At 54.7% G+C, this 17,552-nt stretch overlaps 2 protein-coding genes across 3 annotated transcripts in view; one reads left to right on the plus strand and one right to left on the minus strand.

The window, feature by feature from the left end:
* TESC (tescalcin) overlaps positions 1–16,475 on the plus strand; it is a 56,269-nt gene extending 39,794 nt beyond the window's left edge. Inside the window, exons 7-12 of the mRNA XM_074356167.1 lie at positions 2,713–2,760; positions 5,040–6,586; positions 10,102–12,768; positions 13,351–13,438; positions 15,924–16,091; positions 16,375–16,475. Coding sequence (XP_074212268.1) covers positions 2,713–2,760; positions 5,040–5,117 — 126 coding nt within the window. The 3' untranslated portion in view covers positions 5,118–6,586; positions 10,102–12,768; positions 13,351–13,438; positions 15,924–16,091; positions 16,375–16,475. The remainder of the gene's footprint in view (positions 1–2,712; positions 2,761–5,039; positions 6,587–10,101; positions 12,769–13,350; positions 13,439–15,923; positions 16,092–16,374) is intronic.
* The window catches only part of FBXW8 (F-box and WD repeat domain containing 8), a 102,980-nt gene continuing 95,374 nt past the window's right edge, over positions 9,947–17,552 (minus strand). For both annotated transcript variants that reach the window (XM_074356166.1, XM_010963628.3), the window contains 3 exons: positions 15,904–16,077; positions 13,297–13,407; positions 9,947–12,595 (listed from right to left, as the gene is read on the minus strand). In XM_074356166.1, coding sequence (XP_074212267.1) covers positions 12,451–12,595; positions 13,297–13,407; positions 15,904–16,077 — 430 coding nt within the window. In that variant the 3' untranslated portion in view covers positions 9,947–12,450. The remainder of the gene's footprint in view (positions 12,596–13,296; positions 13,408–15,903; positions 16,078–17,552) is intronic.

Raw genomic sequence — 17,552 nt, forward strand, 5'->3', positions numbered from 1 at the left:
TGCGGTAATGAATGGCCAGGGAAGGGGTATAACGGATTTGTTTGAGCTCAGATGGTGCTATTGTCGGGTGGGGGCCCTGGGAGGTACCGCCCCAGCAGGCTCCAGGCAGCCAGGCACCCCCCAAAACTCCTCCCCTGTCGGGTGACCACAGAGCATGTGCAGGCACCATGCTGGGAGCCTCACGTGCATCCTTCATAGAGTTGTAGCCTTGTTTTACTGGTGGGGAGACCAAGGCTCAGGGACTTAAAGAATTTTCTGGAGTTCGGGGGCAGTGACCTTGGCTGCATTCAGTAGACTCTTGTAGGGCCCAGTGCAGCCCAGCCAGCCCCCGACATGGGGCTCTGAGCCCCTAGGGGCCAGGCAGGCGACCCGTGACCATCTCCTTGGACTCTGTCCCCTGATGTTTTGGGTGACCCCCTCAGGCATCCCCTTCGCGCTTCTATGTCGTTACAGTGGCTGTGGGGTTGCCCCAGCCCCCGGTGAGGGGGTGTTCTCATGCTGGAACCTGCTGATTGTGCCCAGCCCTGTCATCAGGAGACGGCAGGCCCCTGTGGGCAGGGGCTGTGGCTACTTCATTGGCCTGTATTTTACCTGTGGGCTTCAGGGGCCCGGGGGAGACTTCGGTGTTGGTGAAACCACCCCACTCAGCAAATTAACTGCCGCAGAAAGGGCTGGTGACATGGGCGGCGGGGAGCGCAGGGATCCCTGCCGGGTTACCCGAGCCAGACTCCCATTTGATTAAATTGCTCTCTCCTTCTTTGAGTTGCTCCCTGTCCCACTCCAGTGTCGAGTGGCGACAGTTTTCTTAATTTGCTGTAGTAAATTGGGTGGCAGCTGGCGGCCGCTGAGCTGCATAAAACCTGCACAACCTCAGAAGCAGAGGCATTTCAAGAGCTCGTGCCAGCGTCCTGGGTGTGTGACCCGCTCACTGTGTGTGCCTCTGTTTACGTACGGAGCCTCTGTGTGCTCTTAAAACATGTCACCTTGGCCAGATGGACACGGACGAGCTGTGTGCGCGCAGAGACGCAGGGCGAGGGGTGGCCATGTCTGTTCGGTACTGTCCGGCCTCGGAGGACACAGCATCCTGCTGCCGACGCCCTCGGAAGACGCACAATTCATCACCACGCGTTAATGGACTTGCAGGCTATTGACTGGAGCAGTGATCTCTTTCCAGCGCCTTCTCTGGAAAGCCTTCTTGTGACTTGAGGGTGGGACGGCTTTGCTGGGGTTTTGGCCTGGGGTGCTTCCCCTCTGCCCAGCCCTTCCATCCGCCATCCTTCTACTGGGTGCCCACCCTCGGGCCAGGGGGTTCTTGTCTGTAATTAGCTCTCCTCGGCCGCCCTGGGAACTGGGGGCTGCCGGCAGACAGGGGGCTGCCAATTCCATCTCTGCCCGTGGGCAGGAAGAGTAGGGAGCCCTAGGGACAGGGCTGGCCCAGGCCTTCCGAGAATTAGTATTTTTCACAAAATTAAGAAGCATATCCAAAACGGGATTCAGAACAGAACCCAGCTCTGGGGGCCGCTGTGAGGTTTGCCTCGGTAGGTGTTAGTAGTAACATTTGTAAAGCGCACGTAGCAAACACTCGGCGGGTGCCCGCCGGTGCTCCCTCACATGCACGTGGGAGCGGGTTTCAGAGGTGCAGAAACAACGGCATCTCTCACTGCCCTCCTGCCATCCGCCCTCGTCCTTCTCCCTGAAGAGAACTGCCCTCCGTCGGGCTTTTCCTGACATATACCAACGTGTACATGTGTGTCTCTGAGTTTAGGTTCATATAAAATGGAATTGAACTGCTGCGGCTTCTGCTGCCCCACGCTGACGCCTCACATCCACCTCGCAGGTGGTGGCGTCTGGTTAGTGGTGTAGGGAAGAATCTGCAGACGCGTTTCCACTCCTCATTTGTTTCTTTCCACTGCGTTATGTGTCCTGGGGCCTTTCCGTATCGGCACACCTACATCGACCCCTTCTTCGTGGTGCGTGGGAATCCATAGCCCAGATGACCATGATTTATTTGGCTGGGCTTGTATCGACGGGCAATGGGGTGTCAGCTCAGGTTTCTCTGTCACAAAGGGCATGCAGGCAAGGGGTGAGGGTTTTGGGGACTCAGTCGTGAGAGTCACAGCGTGAGGAGCAGGAGCCCCACTTACGTCATGCGCCCCTGTGTGCAGGGACTGGCACTGCCAGGGACTCGGCAGGTGAGGGGCTCTGGGGCGAGATGTCATCACGGCGAGCGCACGGGCCAGACCTTTATTCCCTTGGCCCTCTCCCCAGCGGTCTGGAACGCAGATTAGCCTAGAGCTGGTCTTGGTAAGACTGGTTTGATGAGACAGGACCAAGGAATGGTAGGAGGTGTCTGTTGGTGGCTGTGCTTCTGGGAAGTGGCTGGAGGTGGCGGTGCCGGTGCCGGGAGGAGGGACCTGCCTCTGTGCCCGTCCCCCTTCCCTTTCCACCCTCCTCCACCCTGTCCTCCCTGAGGGCATGGGTGGAGCCCTGCTGAGCCCGAAAAGCTCTCCATCCCACCATCAAGCCAGAGCAGGGACGTTGGAGTTCAGGGTGAGTGGACTCAAGCTGGAGGTGAACAGTGCAGAACGTTTTCCGTGTTCTCCTAATTCTGCTAACATGCCCCAACCTTCTGTACTGGGGCGGGGAGGAGGTCGGGGGAGGGATGGAGTCTCTGGGCAGAAGCCACTCACGGCCTCTGTGCTCTGTCCCCAGGAGCCTGATCAGGTGTACGAGGGGATCACCTTTGATGACTTCCTGAAGGTGGGTACCCAGCGGTGGGGGTGGGCACGTGGGCTGCACTGCGGGTGTGAGGGGGACCCTGCTGGTCAAGAGACGGGCATCTCTTAGAAAGAGGTCAAGCCTGGGTGTGGCCTTTAAAACAATTTAAACTGGTTTTAATCATTTCCATTGAAAGGGTGATGATAGTCACAGACGGTCAAAACAACTTAGCAAGTACAAAAGGGCCTACTAGGACAACTCCACCTGTCTCCTCTGTGAGTCCCTGGTCCCCCTTCTCAGAAGCATCTCTGCTGACGGTCGGAACCGGGGTTCTGGAATGTTCTATGCCTACACGAGACTAGCTCTTCTCAGAAGCACACACTGGTGCTGACCGCGTGCGGTTCTGCCCCTGCTGTGCCCTTAACTGGGGCTGGTAGACAGTGCTGTCTGTCCAGCTGCCCCCACCCCCACCCCGGCTAGTGGATTTCCGGCTTCGCCCAGCCTTCACTGCTACAGACATGCCTCTCCGCTGGGAACTGGGGCCTCTCGCTGCCCTGATAGGCAGGTCCCCGTGGCAGGAAGTGGAGCCCCCATGCCCTGCCCACACTTCGGCGCAGAGCGTCCCAACAGCAGTGTCCCCTAGCCCTTTCCAGGAGGTGAGGAAGATGGGAAGTCATGGGAACGACACCCAGGGGCTCCTGGTCCAGCTGCCAACCCCCACCTCCTGGGTGGCCCTGAGGGAGACAGGCCTGTGTCTGGGGCAGGGCCGGGGACTCAGGTGGCCCCAGCCCCAGGGAGCCATGGTGCAGCTCCACTGGGCACTCCCCCAAAGTCTGCACCACCACCATGGCCAGTCATAGCAAGAGGAAGGGGCCAGGCGCACAGGCCCAGGCCCGAGGGGAAGACTGGAGGGACTGCTGGGCCCAGGGTGGGCAGGCTCCCTCCTCCCTCAGATGCGCCCTACCCCAGGGCTGGGCAGGGCGGGCAGAGCAGGTGAAGCCAGAATTGACGTTTGTGCCGCAGGTCACCTTGGCTTGTGTCGAGGCTGCTCTCCGGGAATGTGATACACTCTAGCAGGAACCAGGATAAGGAATCGGGAGGCCAGGGAGGCCAGGGAGGAGGGGTTGCTGCTTTAAGCCAGAAGACAGGATGAATTCCTTTTTTGGCCTGAGAAACCAAGCTTCCTCCCCAGGAGGCTGGCCCCCGCCCCTGGCCATGCCTCTAGTGCTCCCAAGTCCATGACCTTGGAGGCTTTTCCTGACTAGCCGGCCCCTCCCATTCTCTGCACTCCACTGTCATCCTCTTGCCACCTGGCACTTGGCAGAAACCCCCCCAGACATCAGGTATCTTTTTCTGGGAATGTCTTGTCCATCTAACAGGGAAAGCACTGGGGGACCTGGGACCCTGGGCATGTGACTGTGGCAAGAAATGTGCTGAGTCCTCCTTGTGGCTTGGGTGGCCAGAGGGCTCTGCTTTTCCCTGGCCTTGTGGCTATCCCTGGAGATGTTGAGGGTGATAGCTCGAGCCTGAAGTTGCTACATAAGCGGGGAGACAGTGACAAGTCACCACCCTCTACATCCCTCTACTCCTCTTCTCATCCTTCCCTCCATCTCTCCACCCATGGTCCTCCTGGGCTCTGAGCGGGCGAGCACAGTCCTGGGCGCGCTAGGGCTTCCTGGTGTGGCGGGCAGGGTCTGGGAGCCTGAATGCCCAGGGCCCTGGCCAGGATGGGCCATGACGGCAGTGCTAGTAACCAGGTATGTGGCGACGGACGTGGTCTTTGGCAGAAATTCCCTTGTCTGGGCATGAGCTTGTCCGTCTAGAACACGGTGACCTGTCCCGTCCCTGGGAGGTTCTAAAGACCTATATAGGTTGTCACCTTTTAATTAATGCTGATGGCTTAGTGAAACCTGACAACTGCATGGCCCCTAATAGTTCAGAGACTGCTTCTGTGGGTGACTCCACTGGAGCCCCCACAACATCCTGTGCGTGGGCGGCAGGGGTGGTGGTCTCAACATTTTACTGGTGCAAAGGAGGTTTAACGGGGTTGAGGAATCTGCATGAAAATCAGAACCTGAAGTGGTGGGTGGGATTCAAATGACTTCAGCTAAGAGCTTGGATTCAGTACTTAATAATAACTTGCCGTGACAATCCAGAAAGAATCCAAATGTCAGAGCACAAAAAGGCAGATAGAAGTTTCTCTTCCACACGTTGCTCACAGTCTTGAAACAGTGCTCCGCTGTCACCCGTGGGAGCATCTCAGTCGGTGGCGGAAGAGGGTGGTGGGGGGACGGCCGCTCACGCTGCTCCGTCCTTTCCAGATCTGGCAGGGGATAGACATCGAGACCAAGATGCACGTCCGCTTCCTTAACATGGAAACCATCGCCCTGTGCCACTGAGCGCCCCGCCCCACGCAGAACCCGCACCGGGACCGGGGCCCCGACCGGGGCTGCGGGGCTCGCGGGGCCCCTCTGCTTCAGCTCTTGTAAATAGTCAACACTCCTCACTCCTCGTTTTCTCACAGGGTATACGGTATGTGGGACTTCGCTGTTTTTATTTCTAATAAAAAAGAAAAAGGGTTTGTTACAGAACGTGGCTCCTGTCTGTTGCTCACGTCTGTGCACGAGGCCTGGCCCTCTGGGGGCCCGAGGCTGACGAGGAGCAGGCAGCGGCTGGTTGGTTTTCAAAGGCTGATTTGAAAGGGGATTTTTTTCCCCTCCCTTTTTGGTTTATTTTGGGTGAAACGTTTGCTGTTTTTCCTGCGTAAGTGCCGGGAATTTATCTGCCTTCTCAACCCTAGGCAGTAAATTAAGGAAGAGCCACTCCTCGCCCTGCGGGGGCCGGGACTTGGGTGGTGGGGCTTCCTCAGTGGCATGACCAGATATTCAGACCCAAGGAGAAGACGCGTGGAGCCCTGAGCCTGGGCCAGGTGCCTGCGGAGACCACCCAGCTCGCCCCACAGTGCTGGGGATGCTGGCGGTCGGAGCCTGGCGCACTGGCTCCCGACAATCAGGCTGGGTGTGCCCTGTGGCCCTTGGTCAGGACGGGACTGGCTACACAGCCCCACGCTCTGCAGTCCTCGGTGAGGTGGCAGTGGGAAAGTGACAGCCCCAGGTAAGCATCTCCCACAGCTCCTTCTGATGTTGGGGGGAAGGGAACAAAGGTCGTTCATCTCGGTTGGTGGCCGCAGCCCGTGAGTTGGCAGCGGGCTGGCATTCAGCGGTGCCCAGGCGACCTGCTGACTCAGGGCAGCGCTGCCATCGCCACGATGGCTGGTCACCGCTGATGTTCCGGGCCTCCTCCTGGTAGCTCCTTTCACCGACTCGCTGGGAGGCGAGTTCCTGGCCTTCCAAGGCTCCCTGATAATTGGCTACTTGCTATTAACCAAGTTGCAGTCTTGAATTTTTAATCCACGGGTTTGCTATTAAGTGTGCTTTATCCATCTTATACCCACATGCTGGGGTTCAGAATGTAAAAGGCACACCCTGGAGCCTCCATCCTAGTCCGGGCCCCTTTCCCTGAGGCAGGCGTGTCAGCCCTTCCTCTGGCACCCCCAGCGCTGTGTCCTGCACACACAGGCAGATTTGTTGTTTAGGATGAGGTTGATGTCTGTATTTAAATTAAAAGCAAAAACAGAGCAGTGAGGAGAGTTAAGGGAAGTGTGAGCACATAGCCCAGAGGACAGTGTGGAAGAGCAGACGTCCCGAGGGTGGCAGTCAGTGAGAGCTGACCCTGACACGGGCATCCTGTCCCTAGGGCACCTGGCAGGACTGGACCAGCCTCCCACCCCAGCTCAGCCTGAGGAAGGCCAGCCTCCAGGGACCCGATGCGCAGATGGGCTGTGAGAGGCAGTGCGGCCCCACCTCTGGTAAGTACAGAGCTGTCTTTGGTCCTGTCCAGAGCTCTGCTTTTCGTTCCTAGACTAGCACTTAATTCCACAAAAATTTTGACGTTTTCAAGCAGTAGGTCGGGGGAAGGCGGAGGCCCCAGCTTCCTACCCTCCAGGCACCAGCAGTTGGTGGGAAAGTGGGATGTGACCTCCCCCCACTCCACCCTGCGGCTGGGATCAGTTGCTGACACCCTGGGGTTCCTGGCTGCCAGCAGGAGGAATCGAAGAAGGCCTGGTATCACAGATCTGGTCCTCTTTAGGTGCCGCAACCTTGCACGTGCAAGTGCAGCCCCCACTCCTCCCACCTCGTGTGCCTTCCCTGCCCTCCACGGACAGCCAGGGGCCCAGGGAGTCACTGGGCAGCAGGACTGTGGGCATGGCCTCCAGAGGCTTGGATGTTCAGGGAGTCCCCCAGTTTGCTTCCATTTTGGCTTTCAACAAAGGCAGTTCATTAATGTAAAGTGTTTTATAAATAATAGATCTCCCATTGGCCCTCCTGCCGAGTCTTCGTTTAGGCAGTGCGGCTACTGCAGGCACTGGGCAAGCATTTGCACTGGTTCAGACCTCCGAGGGCCGGCCTAATGTCTTTGAAGCTTTGGGCCCTGGCTTACCTAAACTGCTAATTAAAATGAGATTTATTCACCATGAGCCCAGTCCATGCTGCTCAAAAGAAAGCTGACTTGTTCCCAGTCACTGAGGGTGTCCTCTGATCGGCAGGGTTGGGGCTCCTCTCCGCCAGAGCGAGGGTGGCAGAGTCCACCTGGGGCTCTCCTCCCGGCTCCCAGGGCACCGTGTGCTCGAGGTGGTGTTTCCACTCATTCGGTCATTCAGGAAGTGATCAGGGTTAACTGTTGGTTGGTGCAGAGCTGTTCCTAGGAAGGGTGGGTGTTCCCCAGGGTGCTGACCTCTGATTAGAAAGACCGACTCATTGCTCTGGGCTCGGGGATCGGGACAGCCGTCTGGGCAGCACGGTCTGCTCAGGACCAAGGCAGGTGGCTCAGAAAGGGCTCCTGTTCCCTGCTGGACTGGCGGGCGTGCCCACGAAGGGCTTTCTAGCTGCAGAGACCCTAACTGCAGAGCAAGAGCAGCAGCATCCTCGCCCCGGACAGGACACCTCATCGGAAACAGCCCACAGGTGGTGTTTTAGAATTTGTTCTAAAATACGCAAATTGATACGTCGAGTGCACTTGTTTTACAGCTTTCCTTCTATCAGGAATTATATCCGTGACTAGAAGAGGCAGCAGTCAGTGCTAAGTCAAATATTTGAAGTCAGTGCTTTGAGGGCCTCCGGCTGTGGGTGGAGGAGACGGAGCAGGGACAGTGTCCGCAGCCTGTGGGATGAAGGGTGAGGTCACCTCTCCCCACGTGCTCCACCCATTTCCCAGGAATCAGGTCGAAAGTGGGATCTAGTCCTCTGTTGCCCTGTTACCCTGCGGAAAAGCTACCAGAACTCAGCTTTTGGCTGTTAAAGGAATGCGGCAATTTGACACAAACATGACAGTTGGGTAGGTTTACGAAAGGGCTATGTAATGGAAATCTGATACGAGACGCTCAGGGGAAACCTTCTGCAGGCACGTTAAACATGAATTATGGATAAGGGAACGGAGTAAGATGACAACAGCTTCCAATTTTGGCCAAGCACCCTCTCAGGAAATGAATTATTGCTAGACTTTAGCAAAACAATTCCATTATTTTCTGATCCAAGGGACTGGAAAGTTCTTTGTGTGCTTTGCTAATGGGAACAGGTCGTGTGTGGATCCGATCCTTGTCACTGAGCAGTTGAACCTGTCCCCACTGCCTGCTGTTCACCAGGCTCCGCTGCACTGCAGACGGCGCAGCCACTTACGTAGGCTGATGGAGAGTTAAAAATACAAGTTGCCTTGGCAAGGCTCCTGCAAACACCTGCTTTGCAAGCTGTCCTCCCACACAGTGACCTTGGGAAGGCCTTGGAGAGTTGAGTGGGTGGAGCCAGGGTGTTAGTGCTGCTTTTGTTCCTGGGCTCTTCTAGAATCAGTGGCCAAGTGCCAGCAGGGGTTCAGTGGTGGATGAACTTGGCCCCAGGAGGACTCAGGACTCTGACGGGCGCAAGGGGGCTGCTCATCCTTCTAATCCACTGGTTGACCAGATCAGCGAGGGACTAGGTTCATCTTTGCCCGAGGAGTGGTTCACGGGGCAGCAGTAGGGTCGGAGGATGTGCCGAGAGGCAGTTTGCTGCCACCTCCATCTTAGAGAATTGATGAGGCAGCACTGGTCCCAGCCCTGGGCAAGGGGAGAGAGGATCCGCCTTGACAGGCTCAGCTCAGGAGAAGCAGGGTAAGAGAGTCTTCCCTCCCCTCGTCGGGGAAGGTCCCTGCGCAGAGCTCTCAAAAGCCTCTGCTTGGAAGCCCCTGCTCAACACGAGAGGCCAAGAGCCGGCTGGAGCGCACATGGCACCTGCCGGAGCCCAGCGAGAGGGGCTCTGCCACCGTGCGTCACAGGCAGCTGCCGTCCAAATCGCCGCAGGCCGCGCCGCAGCAGCCAGGCCGCCATCTGGCCCGGCCACGTGGGGTGAGGCGGGCAGGCCTTTGTGGCTCTCGGCACCGGGAGCGCCCGGCTGCCGCAGCTGCTGCCTAAAGCCCACGTCGAGGGCCAGGCAGCCCCTGGCTCCTGGCTGGGCCACTGCTGGGGAGCTGCTTTCAGGACAGCCGCCGCCGGCTTCAGCAGGAGGCTGTGCCCTCACCGGGAAGCGGTTTCTCTTCGAGGAAGAGCAGAGTTGGTTTGCAGTGGCCGGTGTTTGTCATTTAAATGCAGAGTGGGATGCGCGAGCTGCTCAACTAGGGGGCCTCTGGCTCTCAGGAGGGGTACGGAGGACGTTCCCCTGGCTGTCATCAGCTCTCCTGCACAGAAAGGACCAACATGCCACTCTTAGGGACATTCCAGTTTTCCTTGAATCAGCTGAACACAGTTGGCCAGGGCAAGATGCCTCCTTGGTAGAGGAAGGTGACGCCAGCCCTAGGATGGCTCTTAAAGTGAACTACTGCCCGGGCAGTGGTGGCACATGGCTGGGAATGCAGAGCACAGTCTAGTGGCACAAATGAAATTCTCAGAGGGCTGTGGTCCCCTTCGAGAATCTCACAGAGAGCCATACTTCCTCCCAGAAACACAACTATGCACAATTTCACAGAGTTGGGAGGGTTTCCTGGGTCCTGGGCTAGGAACCCCTCTTTTAGGAGTTCTGGGGAAAGCTGTGCAACAAGCCAGGTGAGATTTCCGGTGGGGGGGGGGTAGCTGGTAAAGTGGTATATGCCAGGGGACTGTCACCACACACCTTGCCAGGGTGCAAGTAACTGCAGCAATAAATAAATCTGAAAACAATTTAATACTAGAACTAACATGGACATAATGTTATAAAGTAGAACGCAAAAGGCGTACAACATTTTAAGATAAGACAAAGATCTCTGGAGGCTGGTCCTCTGGCTCCCCGAGCGGCATATCTGAGTCTCTTCTGTCTTTAGGGGGACGTTGAGGTGGAGGTCAGACAGCGGAAGAGCTTCAGAAGGAAAGCTGGCGATACGTCGGCAAAGAACTCAGAGCTTGTGAAGAAGGTCCCACAAAACAGCCGATGGGGACAGAGGTAAGGTGGGATGAGCAGAAGGGGGTGGACATGGGCCACTGGTGAATACTGGCTCATAAGGAACCTTGCTCCTCTCCCTGTCAGGGTGATTTCTTCCAGGAGGTAAGGTTTACAGTAGAACGCTGACTCAGCTTGGCGTGTTTGGAGATGATAGTTCGGGTCCAGTGAACTTTTCCTTCACATAACCCAGCTGGTTTTCATGAATGGGTGATGTTATAAACAGACTGGGAAGAAAAACCCAGCGCTTATAACATCTTACACTGGACCAGCAGTTGGCAGGGAATAAAAACAGTTTAAAGCTCTTTTTACTTTCAGTAAACTTTTCTGATCTAATTTCTTTTGAATTCTTCCCTTATCCTTCATTCCTGCAAAGCTAGGGAGGGAGAATGTACCTGTAAAATCAGACTGGAAGGGGCTGCTGCTTATAAGAAAAAAATTATACTTGACCCAGTGGTCCAGCTGCATAAAGAACATGCGAGATCGCTTGGGGGTCGGAGCGCCACACGGCAGGGAGCGTAAATAAAATACAGCCTTCCCTTGCTAACTGCAGCCTGGCTGCGTTTACGAAGTAATTGGGTTTTCTGAAAGGAAGCAGAGAACTGTCCTGACAAAGCTGCCTCCCAGGAAAGCAGCCTCTCTGGACTGAGAGGTGATGGTTCCCAGTTGCGGCTTTTTACTTGGCTTTGTCGTCCTGTCCAGTTGGACCGAGTATCTTAAACAGCCTGAAAGACCTTTCAGAACCTTCACGACTCCAAAGTTCTAGGTCTCTGAGTCATAGTGCATTTCCCAGCCTTATCTGCTCATGGACAGTACAGAAGCTTCATTTTCTTGGATTAGTGTGGGCACGCTGTCTCCACACTGAAAATACTTGTTCTGTGTCCCTACTTCTGTTTCTGATAGACCCTTTTGCCTCCCCACCCCTTTATCAAGAGTTGTATATTTTGTCTTAGGGAAAAAAGCCCAAAGCAGTTTTTTTGTTATCTGGGTCTCTATTTCATTAATGTATGCTTTTAATCCTTACTTAACTCCTTTCTTCTACTTTGGGATCACTGTTACCTTTAAGCTTTCTGAGGTGACAGCTCAGTTCCCTGACTTTTGGTCTTACTTTCCGTCATGAAATCCAGGAGCACCTTTTCTTTCATTCAGCTGTTTGATTTCTAACTGTATTGAATTGGGCGTGTCAGGAACTACTCTTCGTGGCCTTCACACATGGTCATTTTTTGTCCATGGTCTATGGGTATTTGAAAAGGTACAAAATTCTATCTACATCTACTGGGTCAAGCTTGTAAATTTTGACTGATGTGATCTGATCACCCACCATGAGCGTGGATTGTTGCTTCCCTTTGTAGTTCTATCAGGGTTTTTGCTTTGATATTTTGAAGGGATATTAGCTGCTGCTGAGAACACTCTAAATTAAGAGTAACGCCACGGTCTGCCCTCTTAATCCTTTGGAAATGGAAGCTGTTTATCAAACTGAGTTTGTGACAGGCGCTGCCCTGTCTTAGTGGCTTCACACCCTGCTTCCTCAGATGTCTCTTCCTCTTCTCACTCATTCTCTCCTCCAGAACCAATCATCTTCCATCCCACATCAAGGATGGTGGTTTATTCAATGAATAATGTAGAAAATGTCCACTTCATAGCACATGTTGTAGACACAAAAGTAAGCAAAAGTTATTAATGAAATAATTGTATAAATATATAATTATAAACCGTGGTAAAAGCTATGAGGAGAAAGTACCGCTCTCCCAGGTTCATGTCAGGGGTGGAGTCAGAGAAGACGATCCAGAGTGAACAGCTACCTCAGATCCAAGGGCCAGGTGAGTGCTGCAGCCTTCTGGCTCAGAGACCAGCATATCCAAAGGCCCCCAAAGCAGAAAGGGTTAGGAGATGGGAAGAGGGCCAGCGGGCTGGGGCAGAAGGGCCTCATCTGAGCTGTAGCAGGGGCCTGTGTAGTGTACAGAACCATGGGGTTGGGCCGGGGTGACACTCCGGGGATGGGGAGAGGAGGGAATAATAAGTGGGCGTCATCAGTGTGCGGAACTGAGAGACAGGGACAGTAACTGGCCAGGGACACACGTGGGCAGCTGAGGGCTGTATGCTCACACACGTGCGCCCGGGGGCTGCTTTCATCCCCCAGCACTTAAACCCAGTGCGGTGCTCCCCTGTAGTTCTAAAACTCACAGAATTGGTTCTTCCCACGTTTCTCCCTGCTCCCAAATGAGGCAACACCCTAAATACTGTCATAGGGAAAAGCAAGGGCAAGGTCATAGTTGCAGCCCACCGTGGTGTCATAGGACGAACGGCAGATGGGAACGGTGCTCTGGAAGGCCAGCTGGTCCACTGCAAACTCATAGGCCTGGATCAGCCCCCGGTGTCTAGAGAAAGCAGAGGTGGTGATGGGGTCAGTCCTGGGTTCCTGGCCCTCACCTCCCATAGCTTGTCTTTGTAGCCAGCATTTGCTTGAGACAGGACAGCAAATCACTAACAAACATCTCCTTCTGGCCCACAGTGTATCGACACTCTGGAGCCCAGGACTAGAGAGAAGCAGGTAAGCCACAAGTTTGATGGAGGCAACTGAGGTGAGTACTGGGAGGCAGCAAGGGTCAGCCTCAGGGAAGGCCTTGCAAAGAGGCCACTTGTCAGCCAGGGCACCAGTCTAATGAGAAAGGGCCCCTGAGCCTCCTGTGTGGGCCTCTCTCCCGTCTGGTAGCTGCCACCCAGCACACTGAGCATAAGGGCACACCTCCAAATCCTAGTGACATAGGCAAAGCCTGGGCCTCTAACACAGCAGGTCCCTAAGCCTTCTGTCTTGGGCTCAGACAGCAGCCCTCCGACTGTGTCCCTCCCCCATGTAGAGTCTTGCTGAAGCGCTGAACACAGGCACTCAGCACCTGTTATTGGCTGATGCCACTCTGCTGCAGCCACACGTGTGTTCCCGACTCTGGAAAGAACGGCCACGCCTGGGCACATCCTGCAGGGAGTGGTGTGGCCCCGGGGTGTTCTATTTATAAAATCAAGCGAAGATGGTTTCTCCTGAACACCTCTAAATCCAGCCCAACCTAGCCCGGACACTGACCTCCTGTGCGTGGTGAAGCGGTCCAGGTCGGCATTGCACACCACTCTCTCGTAGGGCACATTGGCTGTGATGAGGCTGTGGCTGTTGAAGGAGATGTGCCGCACGGGGTGCCTGGAACACATGGGAGAGGAGGCTTGTCACGGTAAGTCCCATGGAACCTGAGCACATCCTACCTTTGCTACGTGGTCTCGGAGGTTTGGAGCTGCCAGAAACTCTGAACCCTCTAAGCCAGGCTCCTCCTTAACAGAGTAGGAAACTGGGACCCCAGAGGGGCGATGTCTCGCCTCAGTTTCCAGTTTCCCAAAACTAGCTAGGCCTCCTCCGTAGACAAGTGTGAATGCCCCTTGTGCACTCTGCCTGACTGCCCCCCAAACTTGGTGTGGTTTTGGACATAAAGGACAAACTCAGCTTGAAACAATTCAGACGCACGTGGTGGTGAACAGCCCCATTTCTACGCCCGCCCGCTGGCTGGCCTTGGGTGAGTCACTCGAGCTCTCTGAGCCAGGTCCCCCACCTGTGGGGCATAGCTGGTGGTCACCTACAAAGGCCCACTACTCCTAAAGTCAGAGGGCTACAAACAAGTGACATGTGTACTCGAGGTTGTGAAAGCACAAAATTTTTGAACAAAATTGCTTGAAATCTAAGCAGCAAAGGCTTTTGTTCATTGTAAGAAGTTCTACCCAGTGGAGAACTGAGCCAGGAGACAGGATAAAAAAGACGTCTAATGCAAGCAGATGCCTGTCATCAGAGACTCCCAACTGTGAAGCAGGTGAGATACATTCCCACAAAAGATAGCCAGTGTTTCTGGAGCACAAGAGATGTTGTAAGCCACAAGATGGGACACAGAATTCAGCACTTGGGAGGAGGAACAGGAGACGTCACCACAGGCTGAAAAGGTCAGCCAGGCCCTCTCAGAAGGGCAGAGAGTGGCAGGAGTGGGTGAGTGGGGTCCCTACAGGCCGAGTTGGGGCTGCTTTGCAGGTGGCTGGGGGCAGGGACAGAGGATTCTCTCCAGAGCAATCAAAGTTAAGGGGAAGCCCAAGGCAGGAGGGATGGATGGAAAGAAAAAGGTGAGGTGAGGAGGAGGGGGAAGAGAAGAGTCCAGGCTCAGGCCCAGGCTTGCAGCTGCCTGACTGATGGTACCAGCGCCAGAAAGGGGAGGACAGGGGAGAGCTGGCTGAGGAGGGGCGGGAGGACTAGAGGAGTTTGGCCGACGAGGCTGGAGCAGGCAGGGTGGCAGTGTGAGCGCGCCACAGCGGGACCAGAGCTTGAGTGGGAATTGGGGTCGGCAGTGCGCACTGGCCTGGAGGACTTGAGTGAGTAGAATTCTGGGCAGGAGACGGGGGAGGCACCAGCTTTTCTTTGGTAGAAACAGGGACTTCCTTCTGGGACAAGCCACTAACCAGTGGTGAGAACTGGACGTGCATTTACAAACAAGTCAGGAAGGCTGGGACAGGACAATTCTGGGCATGACCTTACTTACCCTGGCTTCACCTGAATGACCCATCCGAGGGAGTGCAGCTTTTCAGGGAGAGAAAAATGACATCTGCTGGAGTACGGGCCTAGTGAACTAAACAGAGCTGCTGCTGACAGTCCCTGGGGGCCTCAACTGCAGTGGGAGCTGTCCTAGAGGCCAGATTGAGCCAGTTCTTTAAAACAAATAGGGTTTCCTTAAAGGCAGATAGCTCTGGGATTCCAAAGTGTGGGAGTTTTCACTGCCTTCTGGCACCACCTGGTGGCAACTAAGCGCATCACTGAGAAATCAGAAAAAGGGCCGTTGGGTTTGCTGAGGGGGGCAGGGAGGGCCAGAGCCAGGCAGCACAGATGGCATCCTGGGGTCTCGTCTGAAGGCCACTGCCCTCCAAGGAGGAAACCAATTCCTCGCTTGAGCTCGCACTTACACTAGACTGTGAGCAGTCTTCACGTCACCTTGCTTTGCAGGTCGTGGGGGCCTGCCTCGCGCGCATCTTTGGATGCTCTCCCTCATCACACCCACGGGCCCCCTGCCCCAGAACACGTCGGCACAGCGGTGCTGAGGGACAGCGGGGAGAGGCTTGGTGTCCGTCTCCCACAGGCACGTGGGGCTGGATGGATGTGGGCGAGGGGATGGCCTCAGGTCAGCTCCAGCTGAGCGCTGCTCCAAGAGAGACTGCCTCTGCTTTAAAGGTTAGGAGCAAGCTCACCATATTTAAGGGGTTAGGCCCCCTGAGTAGCCATGTATCTATATCTGTGAAGCCATCAGCCTGTGCCTGGGAGCCTATCTTGTCTCTTGAATTTTTTAAAGCTAAAGGTTAAAGTTACAAATTCCTCCTTAGTTGGGGCTGGGGCCCGGGCAGCCGGCAGTGGCCCTACATGCTGTCTGGCCGGTCCTGCCGTGGTCTCTACCTGAACTGATGGGGGTCAAGGCAGTTTGAACACTGTAGCGATGACCAGCTCCATCTGTGAGCCCCTTTCCTCATCTGAAAATGGAGGTGACGGCAGCTGGCTGACGGTTACAGTGAGGGTGACATGGTATCATGTGGATAGCTCCCGGTGCTGCGCCGGCTCCAAGGCCGACGCAGATCATTCCTGCTGCTGGGCTTACTAACAGCGCCTGAGGCGCCTCACCTGGAGTGCACCTCCCACAGCTTCTGGTTCATCCGGTAATCCCACACGGAGACCAGGCCTTCTTCGCCTCCACTGACGATTTTCCAGTCGTCCATCTGGACAGCAGAGACTCCGAGTTGGTGGGCAGAGACGGACAGGGCGATCGTGTCAGTGCGGAGGTCATGGAGCCTCACCCTGGAGGGCCCAAGGTGAGCACAGAGATCAGCGTTAAAGCCCGCAATGACAAATTCCTCCTCAGTTGTGCTGGGCTGTGCACAACAACCCTATGAAAACGAAGAACACGAAACCCCTTCAGTTACAAACATCGAAATACTGATACCAGACCTCTCTCTCCTTGTTAGTGTGTCCTCGTAGGCGGCCCAGAGGCCCTAGGAATGAACTAGCTTAGAGCACCCATAGCTAGTCAAGGCACAGAACGAGGACTCAGAACGAACAAACCGGCTGCCCTGTCACTCACTTTGTGCTCCACAGGGGGGACACCTGCCCTGGGCGCAGGCCACGGAGAGGGAAGCTGAGCCTTGCCTAGCATCATGCCTCCATGGGAGTGCCGGCCCGAGAAGCCTGGGCAGAGGGTAAGTGTACGGCCCCACGTGGCCACTGCTCTGTTCATATAAAACTCTGTTAAGGGCAAAATGTAAAACAGGTACATTTGTCTGCAACCCAAGCCCATACCCACTTCACAGGTATTTAACTTAACTTTGTAAGTTCACTACCATCTTGTTGAAATCCGGCCAGAGAACGCATCGTAATTGACAAAGCATGACAAACAGAATTGTGATACGAGTATGTGGACACTTGGCAGTCACTAAAGCCTTGAGATGAGTACCTGCCTTGTAATAAACTGAATTTCTTTAAGAATGTCTTTAAAAACTACTTTTTATACAAGTATATGCCAAATTTCCACATAAGGGCAAATTAGACCATGAGACAAATCTCTTATCCACTAAAAACACCAACACAGTTGCTGATATAAGCCACAAGAGCTAACGTTCAGTGTGGTGATATTTCAGTACAGGTAAATTTAACAGCCCCTCTGCTCCAGGTCACAAAAGACAACTGCTACCCTGAAAAGACCTCGCCAGCGAGCAGGAAGCTGGGCAAACGTAATGCTGATATGCTAAACGTGGTTGAGAACATGTCTGACACAAAAAAACGTGGGGAGAAGGGATGACCTGAAACAGGTGCTAGGCCCTAAACGCTGATAGTTACATGAGTGTGCACACACGTATTTTCAGAGTTCTGAGGGGAAATTATTTGAATCAAAAATTCTATACCAGCTTACCTACCAAGTTTGAGGGCATAATGAAGTGTTTTGTTTTTTTTTTTAAACAGAAAAAGATTCAAAGTGAACTACCTGTGGACACTCTCTGAAAAAAAGTGATGGAGCAAAATATCAGAAGGCCCGTGAGAAGCCAACACACAGGAGGGAGTGATGTATAAAACAAACGCAAAACAGAGCAGACAGCTCAGAAGGACCCAACGTGTCAGCCTGGTGGACAGACGCACACAGGATAAATCCACCTCCTAACAGGAAGAGCTTCAAATGGGTCCCACAGCAACACTCAGTACATGCTACATGTGAAAGGCACATTTGCATGTGACAAGGACGAGGGGTGACAATTTTAATACCTGAAAAGGTAGATTTCAGA

This window comes from Camelus bactrianus, chromosome 32, assembly GCF_048773025.1.
Source record: "Camelus bactrianus isolate YW-2024 breed Bactrian camel chromosome 32, ASM4877302v1, whole genome shotgun sequence".
NCBI classification, from domain to species: Eukaryota; Metazoa; Chordata; class Mammalia; order Artiodactyla; family Camelidae; genus Camelus; species Camelus bactrianus.